Below are 10,000 nucleotides of genomic sequence, written 5' to 3'. Positions count from 1 at the left end.
TCAAAAAGATGGATTGACCATAAGCCTTCAAGAATCTCAAAGCCTACTTCAAAATTCCAGAGAAATGGAGATTCAATTAAAGGGGCAATTGACTGCCTTGGAAAAGACAGTTGAGAGTTTAACCACAAATGAAGAACAAGTACGTGGATTTCTTTGTCATCCATGTAATAGTGAAAGTGTGTATTATACCACCATCCTTTACTGTTCTTCTTTCCCTTGTAGCTGAGAAAAGAGTTGAATATTTCTAAAGTAGCAATGGAGAGTTTTCAGCAACAGCTTCTAGACTTACGCCGCTCTGAGTCAATACAAAGAGCTAGAGAGCAACATGAAACTGTTGTGTCAATGCTGAAAAAGAAGCATGAGGAACAAGTGTTGGCATTGCAGCAGAAGCTTGATGATGTAAATGCAATGCTGAATGAAGAAGTAAGTGCAATTAAACTGTAATATATTATAAACTGTAAATTCATTTGATGTGAACCGGTTTGTCTTTGGAAACATTGCTTTTACATACTGGGGTGTTCTTCAAATATTATATATTGATTTAGGGCTGGTGTTATTTCTATTTAATGAAAATCATAGAACTCTATCTCATCCCAGGCCACCAGACTCTTCTGCCGCTTAATGCAATATACTCTGCTGCAGGACTCCCAAAAGAAATTATAATTTATAATAGATCCTGTATGGCTTTATTGCCTTTTTTATCAAGTTGTTTTTATATTATACAGCATACTAATGACATGGAAACTGTTAAATGGTGGTGTCGTTAAAGGAATTGTGTGTAAAAATAAAAACGGGATAAATAGATAAAAAATGTTTCTGATAAAGTTAGTTAGGCAAAAATGTAATGTATAAAGGCTGGAGTGAGTGGATGTCTAACATAATAGCCAGAACACTACTTCCTGCTTTTCAGCTCTCTTGGTTTCCACTGACTGGTTACCCTGGTTACCAGGCAGTAACCAATCAGAGACTTGAGGGGGGGGTACATGGGTCATATCCGTTGCTTTTGAGTCTGAGCTGAATGCTGAGGATCAATTGCAAACTCACTGAACAGAAATGTACCATATAGCCCCCCCCCTACAAGTCGCTGACTAACTATAACTTATAGAGCTGAAAAACAGGAAATAGTGTGCTATTTTGTTTGACATTCAGTCACTCCTGCCTTTATAGATTACATTTTTTTTTCTAACGAACTATATTAGAAACATTTTTTATTTTGCACAGCTTATCTATTTACACAGTTTTAATTTTCACACTGAACTGTTCCTTTAATGAAAACAAGGTCTTCAGGACAAAAAAATCCCATGTATTTCTGAATTTTGTTCCAAGCCTCTAGAGTGGCAGTATCTTTATCATCAAAGACAACATTTTGACAAAGCATGCTAATCCTTACCTAAGGTACCGCTGCAACCTTTCCATTTATGTTTAGGGTAATTTTTTTAAAATAAATATGACTGTTTATTTGCTTAGCTGAAGCTTTGTTTATTGAGCTAAATGTCATTCTTGTTATATAGAATGACATATAGTTCAGCACAATCCATCATAGTTCACCACTATCCCAAGTCATCACCCCTGCCTCTATCAGTCTAAAGAAACTATTGTACCATTTACTGTTCACATTTTCTTGTCTTCAAAATGTTCATTACAAAATGCTTTTTTTTTTTTTTTAGAAAGAGTTGTGTAGCCGTTTGGAGACCAGATTAAAACTGTCTGAAAGAAAAGAAGCAGAAAGCAAACTTGAAAAAACAGATATAATTAACAGGCTTAGTAAGAGTCTAGAAGAAAGTCAGAAGCAGTGTGCTAATCTTCTGCAAAGTGGTATGTAAAAACGTAATTTCATCATACTTAAACGGCTTTAACCAGAGATATCTAACTATATAATAACAAAGCATTTATTAGCCTTGTTTTTGTCATGCAGATCATTTTATAAAGGGAAACTTTGCATAATAATGTGCAGTTGTATACCTATGTTTTTACAAAAGTATATAGCACTGCTCTGTATCCTATCATAGGATAAGTGTGCCCTGTAGAGGATTGGTTGAGCATTTGAAAAACATGTAAATATTTAAAACATATAAAGGCTTTTGGATGGAAAACTTACGTGATGTTTGCCTCGGTATGCACATTTCTGTGTTTTGATGTTATATACAGAATGCTCTTGACCAGGGGTTTTCCAGATAAGAAATCTTTCTGTAATTTGGGTCAACAGGGAGGGGGGTCTATGTGGGGTGTGGGGGGTTGCGGGTTTTTTTTCTACAGGGTTGAATTCTCCTTTAAGTCTACAAAAAAATGATTATAACATTAAATTAACCCAATAGGATTGTTTTTTCCTCTTAGTTTTGGGTAAAATACAATGTATTCTTGTATTACAGAATTTTTTTCTTTTTAAAAATGTGAATGATTTGATTAAAACCATGTCTATGGGCAATGGCCATCATGTAATTTAAAACTTTCTGGATAATAGGTTTCCAGATAGCGGATCCCATAGCAAAAATATGTTTTAATTATACTTTTGTTTATAATGTTTATAATATTTTTTTGTCCACTATATCCAAGTGCAAATAATCCTTTGCGTATCTCCAATATAATATAGGCTCAATACAAGAAGCTACTCAGCTAAGGCTGCAGCTACAGCAAGTACAGTCTTCAAAAATCATAAATGATGGCATGAACAAAGCCTTACAGGTCAGTTTTTATCAATTGTAATGTTTAATAGTAGCATAGTGGACACTTGGTTTATTTTTTACTATATACAGCTAAACTGGGACACATAATCACTGGCAAATCTGGAGTATGGACCGAAGGAAACAAAACTACTGAACCCAATTGGTTTATCACATGCCAAAATGGCCATTTTTTTTGAATTTACTTTTTCTTCCTCTACACAGTATTGCCTGATTTTATTTCTATATGTTTATGCTTGGAGCAAACAAATGCACATGCAGAGACATGGGCTGAGTTTCAGTATCACCTAGCTATCTAAGGGTTCTTTACTAAATTGCTGCTACAGGTCAGCATAAATACTAGAATTAATCTAGTGGTGTCCTTTGTTTTGTTTAATTGTGAAGAATTTGTTTTAAGAAATACTGGGCCTATATGCTAACTTTTAATTCTAATGATTAGGCAGGATCTTTTAGCCCTTTAAAGGAGAAGGAAAGGTTAAAACTAAGTAAGCCTTATCAGAAAGGTCCATCTAAATATACCAGTAAACCCCCAAAGTAATGTTGCTCTGCATTTCTCTGCATTTCTTTCCTTCTATTGTGTACACATGGGCTTCTGTATCAGACTTCCTGCCTTCAGCTTAAACCTCATTGCCCTGGGCAAGAGCATGCTCAGTTTGCTCCTCTCCCCCCACCCCTCCCTTCTCTACTGTAATCTGAGCCCAGAGCAGGGAGAGACTCAGGCAGGAAGTGATGTCACACCACATCAATACTGCAGCTCCTATTCTAAACAAACAGAGTTTCTAGAGCTTTTTACTCAGGTATGGTAAAACATTCTACAGAATAAATATAGCGTTCTAGCTTGCACTATTGCAGCTAATCTATTGGCAATAAAATGCCTCCGTAGCTTTCCTTCTCCTTTAATAAACAAGCAGACACTGTACCTTGGTTCATTTTTGCAGTTAATGTTCTCTTGGATCTGAGAAAATCTGCATAAAGTCAGATTTTATTCTGTACAGTCACATACAGTAGTCATTTCTGTGTGATAAGTATAGCAAGGAGATCAATTACTAGGGCAAATAGGTTTGGGGAAAACAGGCAACCTTGTCTCATCCCTCTGAGAGAATAAAGGAATGGTGGTCAGGGTCCTTTTTAGCAGTACCATGGAGCATGACATTTACCATGTTGTGTGTGTTCTATTCCTCAGTAAGATGTTTGTGTGCCCCTGCAGGCCACATACTGAAAGTAATTTGTTTGTTCTCATGGCCTCCTTTATACATTAGACAAAGCAGTGCACTTTAGCTTCATTGTGTCAATAGAAGAATGATAGGTTGCTACATTTTTTTTTATATTACTCTTCTGAATCCAAGAACGGGTGCACAGTCTGTTCTGATGCTATTGTTAAATCGGGTTACTTTCAGGCCTACATGTATAGAGGAGAGCTGAATTCTCCTGTGGGCTGGGCTGCTGTACCTAATTCAAATCCATGGTCTCGCATGGTCTCGCATGGTGTTATTTATGTGACAATATCATTTACATAGAGAATTGTAAGTCATACTGTAGGTCTATAAAATGTAATTTCATGACATCCTGTCTGTCTTGTTGTAGGAGGAGGTACGTGAACTGCAGGAACAAATTACAATGTATGAATCTGCTGCAAGGTTGGGAGCTTTTGTCAACAGTGGTGAAGAGCAACAACTCTCTGATTCATATGTGGAATTGGGAATTAAAAATTTTAACTGGCAAAAATCGCGACTCGGCAGGTATTTTTTTCAATGCTGTAGAAATGTTTGTGGTATTGTTAAAAATGGGCGATGCTTGTACAAGCCAAAGAATTTTAACCAAAACTGATAAATGAGATAACTTAACCATTAATGTAGTTAGTAAAGAGCAGAAAAGTATAATAAAGCCATTATTTTTCTAGCCCACCAAAGCAGCCATTTTTGATCTGACCTCCACTCCATGTGCCTGCATTCAAGCGGAAGCTGTGCTTTTCAGTGCAGATCAGCGAAGCTAGGGGAAGAAGCCAACGTTTAGAGCATTCTCTTGTCTTCATTCCCTATCTCAATAAATAACGCTTTTAGAGATCATGTCACTCTTATTTTTAAATAATTACAAATACAGTAGTCATTTATTTTGCAATTTTGTGCATTTCTTTCTTATAAAGACTCCCAATTAGATGGTTATGGGAAATGATACCCTAGTAAGGACTGTGCTTTGGAAGGCATTCCAGAACTAATTTAGAAATTGTTACATTTTCAATTAAGGTTTCAACATTGTACGGTTTTTCACCATTTGTACCCCTAAGATGAAGCATAGAGAATTTTTTAAGCTGTAAGAATTACTTGTTATCTTGGTTACTTGGTATCTGGAGTGATGGCCTATAAACAGTTAGATTGCATAAATTATAAACTGGGCCGACTTTTGTTTCTATTCAGGATAGTGGCAAATAATGGGGTAAAGAATGACCTTTCTTCAGAAGAGATCATCTTAGAACTTAAAACTGAACTTGAACGTTGCTTGAACAGCAATAAAACAAAAAGAAAGCAGATTGTTCAGCTGCAGGCCGAACTGAAGGGACATCTGTTAAAAAATGAAGAATTAAAAAAATCAATGGAAATTGCCGAAAGGACAGCCAGGGACAGTCAGGTAATGTTTATATAGATGTCTTTGTTTTTCTCAATATAATCTTTATAAAGTAAAATGAAGATATTGTTAAAATAATGTGTACCATAAGTAGTTAGAGAAACTGGAGAGACTGCCAATGAAAATCAGTTTAGTTTTATTGCAGCACTACATGTTTTAGACCACAAGGGTCCTTCCTCTGGTACAAATTGCTTGTGGTCCGAAGCATGCAGTGCTTAAAACTACACTGATTTTCATTGGAAGGCTCTTCAGTTTCCATTAACTGTTGAAGAGCCTCATTTAAACATACTAGACTAGAGGAGGATCAGTTGAACAGCTTTAACTTTTTAACTTGTATTAAAATAATGTGTCCATAATAAATATTATATATATATATATATATATATATATATATATATATATATATATATATATATATATATATATATATATATATATATATATATGTGTGTTTAGTTTTAAGGGTTTACTAAGGAGTACAGTGAACAAATATAATTATTACTTCCAGAGGAATGTTATAGTTGACTACTTAAATACTTAAAGGGGTGGTTCATCTGTACGTTACCGATTAGTATGTTATAGAATGACCAATTCTAAGCGTATTTTCAATTGGTCTTTATTATGCCTTTATTAGCTACAAATGTATTGTTATTTCTACTTTTTATTACTCCTCTTTCTATTCCGGCCCTCTCCTATTCCTAGTTCAGTCTCTTATTCAAATCAATTCATGGTTGCCATGGTAATTTGGACCCTAGCAAACACGTAGCGGAAATTGCAAACTCCTTTAAGACTTTTGCATTGTAGACTTTTCTATGGTATTACACATACATATTTGTCAACTTTTAGATATTTCTGTACGATTCCAAAGATTTTAAGTTGATTGTGCAAAACAATGTGCAATGTACCTTTTGCATTACTTAAAGGGATACTGTCATGGGAAAAAACATTTTTTTCAAAATGAATCAGTTAATAGTGCTGTTCCAGCAGAATTCTGCACTGAAATCCATTTCTCAAAAGAGCAAACAGATTTTTTTGTATTCAATCTTGAAATCTGACATGGGGCTAGACATATTGTCAATTTCACAGCTTCCCCAAGTCATGTGACTTGTGCTCTGATAAACTTCTCTTTACTAGTGTACTGCAAGTTGGAGTGATATCACCCCCTCCCTTTTTCCCCCCAGCAGCCAAACAAAAAGAACAATGGGAAGGTAACCAGATAGCAGCTCCCTAACACAAGATAACAGCTGCCTGGTAGATCTTAGAACAACACTCAATAGTAAAAACCCATGTCCCACTGAGACACATTCAGTTACATTGAGAAGGAAAAACAGCAGCCTGCCAGAAAGCATTTCTCTCCTAAAGTGAAGGCACAAGTCACATGACCAGGGGCAGCTGGGAAATTGACAAAATGTCTAGCCCCATGTCAGATTTCAAAATTGAGTATAAAAAAATCTGTTTGATCTTTTGAGAAATGGATTTCAGTGCAGAATTCTGCTGGAGTAGCACTATTAACTGATGCGTTTTGAAAAAAACATGTTTTCCGATGACAGGATCCCTTTAATTATTGAATCCCTGTCAGGCCATAGTATGCTTAAAAGTGTGTTCATTGTGTATTTTGTTTTTGTAACCTTCTTAAATTATAATTTTGTATGACTACAGATCCAGGCAGAAAACCTAGCAAACAAAGTGAATAATTCTCCATTCTTCAGTTCATCAAGTGATAGATTTAGGGAAGAGATTCAAAAACTTCAAAGTGAAAAACAGATACTGCAACAAGAAAATGAGGTAACAATGTTTGTTGTAATAAAAATTTATTTTGCGGCAGAGCTAGGTTGTATAGTTGTCTTGAAGTGTGCCATGAAGCTATTTTAAGTATAGGGGATAATAAACTCATTATAGTCGCACTCTATTCTAGTCAAACTCTATGAAATGTACTAAATCTCTGCATCCATGGCTGGACCCTATCATTGTCTATAGCTGGAGCCATTTCACAGAAGATTATAGTGAGAAAATGACTACACCTGTTCCTTCATTTGCACACATTATACAACTTTAGGTCATTAACCTCAGACATAAATTTTACAAAAGCATTTGGTAAACTACAGTACATATATTCTAAACAACATAAACATTTAAAAAGTACTGGGGAGTCTGGAGACAGTTATTGTACACTTACACAATATGCACTGGCTGCCTGGGTATTTTCATTGCTGATAGGGCTTCTCCTGCTCTTCTAATATTGGCGTTTAAAACAACATTCCAATCTCTTCTCATGGCTTAAAGGGGATCTATCGCGAAAATAAATGGATAGTTGAGGTGGAAATATTAAAATATTAAATTATATTTCTTTAGCAGAAATGCTTACTTTTTTTGTAAAATGATATATTATGACATGCAATGAGGATGCTTTCTCTGATAGACAGTTCAAGCTACTGCTGAATGGGCATGGTTACTTACTACCTATGATGTCGCTTAGCAACTAGCAAAGTCCCACCCTCCTCCATGCTGAATAGCATCCTCACACCAACTGTTACTCTGGAAGCTGCTTGTGAGAAAAGTAAGCCTGTCAGGTCTGCACATTCCCCCAGTCAAGTACAGCAGTGTGAGTAGGGCAGGCAAAGTATGGAACACATAAGCAAAGTATGGCACACACAAGCAAAATATAGCACTCTCTGGCAGAGTGTGGCAAACAAAGGCAGAATATAGCTCACACAGGCAGAGTAGGGTATAGTAAGCAGAGTAGGACACACATAGGCAGAGCATGGCTTTTGAGGAAAGGAGAGTTGTGAAGCAGAGACGAAAGAACTGGCCAGCCTACTGTCAGCTGGGCATTCGGATTCAAACAGCGGGGCATGTTTGCACAGTTTCTGAAGTGATTTCAGTGACATATATGTTGTACAGTAGCCTGACCTAACCTGATTGCCAATAATATAGTATCTACAGGGGAGGACCATGCACGGAGAGAGATAACGCAGCAGAGACAGTACACTTTCTGGGTCAGCAGATCACCTTTAGCACAATCCTCAGTGAGCTCTGCAATGATGATGTCTCGATCAACATGCCTGCTCCGATCAACATGTGGTTGTTACGGGCATCTGTGGAGCAATCAGGCCGTCTGTTAGGTAAGGAACCTCCGCGCTAAGTCGGGCACGGGGGATTCCCCCATCAACCCCCCCCGGTAAGTCTGACAACCGACTGCGCTCCCCCGTGCCCGTTCTTGTGATTGCGCCGCTGCATGTTAGTTGCCACAAGTCCAAGCGCTCTCCATTCGCTTCTCTTTTCTTACCGAGAAACTTTATGCGTGTGGGGCAGTGTTACTTTGCACCCATGCAGCGGGAGGAATAAAGTCTGGCGCAACATCTGTACTCAGAGTAGCAGCTGCCACACTGGGGCCAATCAGCAGGAGAAAGTGAAGTATTTCGCTTTGCGAACTGAGGTATAAGGCTTTTCACTGAACCTGCCTTATATTAACAATATGACCATGAACGGCGAGACATTGCAGCAGTTAGCGCACTACTTCAGAAAATTTGCGAATTACCAATACCATTTCAGAGTGATCTCTGCACTGATCAGTTGCATTCATGCTATTGCAGATTGTGACGTAATATGGCCTGAGGACTGGATTTGAAAAGTGTGCTACTGTTGACAGAGATGGGCACACACATCTTGGGTATTGTAAGTAAAGTATGACTTAATGAAAGGAGAGCTGTAAAGCAGAGAAGAAAGAACTGGCCCTATGTTGAAATGTCTAGTACATTTTTAAAATCCAGTCCTCGGGCCATATTATGTCAAAATCTGCAATCGCATAAATGCAACTGATCAGTGCAGAGATCACTCTGAAATGAAATCGGTAATTCGCAAATTTTCTGAGGTAGTGCGCTAAATTCTGCAATGTCTCGCCGTTCATGGTCTGCCCCCCGCAGATGGCCTGAAAATATCCTTGTTAATATAAGGCAGGTTCAGTGCGCTGATTAGAGAAAAGCCTTATACCTCTGTTCTCAAAGTGAAAGACTTCACTTTCTCCCACTGATTGGCCCCAGTGTGGCAGCTGCTACCCGAGTACAGATGTTGCGCCGGACTTTATTTCTCCCGCTGCATGGATGTAAAGTAACACTGCCCCACACGCATAAAGTTGCTCGGGAAGAAAAGAGAAGCGAATGGAGAGCGCTTGAACTTGTGGCAACTAACATGCAGCGCAATAATAAGAGTGGGCACGGGGGAGCGCAGTTAGTTGACAGAATTACAGGGGGGGGGGCTGATGGGGGAATCACCCGTGCCCGACTTAGTGCGGAGCTTCCTTACTTAACAGACGGCCTGAAAATATCCTTGATTGCTCCACAGATGCCCGTGAAACCACATGCTGATCGTAGCAGGCATGTTGATTGAGACATCTTCATTGCAGAGATCACTGAGGATTGTGCTAAAGGTGATCTGCTAACTGACCCAGAAAGTGTACTGTCTCTGCTGCATTATCTCTCTCCGTGAATGGTCCACCCCTGTAGATACTTTATTATTGGCTAGGTCAGGCTACTGTGCAACATATATGTTGCTGAAATCACTTCAGAAACTGTGCAAGTTGATGCCGTAGTGTGTGTTGACCTCTGCAGCTAGCCATCATAAATGCCCCTCTGTTTGAATCCGAATGCCCAGCTGACAATTCAGGAAAGGCTTTTACTATTGCACTGTGCTGCGCAATC

General features: G+C 38.1%; 1 protein-coding gene across 2 annotated transcripts in view; it reads left to right on the top strand.

Moving 5' to 3' along the window:
- The window catches only part of cep152.L (centrosomal protein 152kDa L homeolog), a 43,334-nt gene that overhangs the window by 7,106 nt on the left and 26,228 nt on the right, over positions 1-10,000 (top strand). For both annotated transcript variants that reach the window (XM_018251035.2, NM_001093617.1), the window contains 7 exon segments: positions 1-139; positions 223-423; positions 1,668-1,815; positions 2,591-2,682; positions 4,266-4,420; positions 5,096-5,306; positions 6,963-7,088. The exon segment at positions 1-139 is cut by the window's left edge and continues 1 nt beyond it. In XM_018251035.2, coding sequence (XP_018106524.1) covers positions 1-139; positions 223-423; positions 1,668-1,815; positions 2,591-2,682; positions 4,266-4,420; positions 5,096-5,306; positions 6,963-7,088 — 1,072 coding nt within the window.

This window comes from Xenopus laevis, chromosome 3L (assembly GCF_017654675.1).
Source record: "Xenopus laevis strain J_2021 chromosome 3L, Xenopus_laevis_v10.1, whole genome shotgun sequence".
NCBI classification, from domain to species: Eukaryota; Metazoa; Chordata; class Amphibia; order Anura; family Pipidae; genus Xenopus; species Xenopus laevis.
The sequence above is the reverse complement of the archived record's forward strand: the minus strand, read 5'-3'. Positions and strand labels throughout refer to the sequence as shown.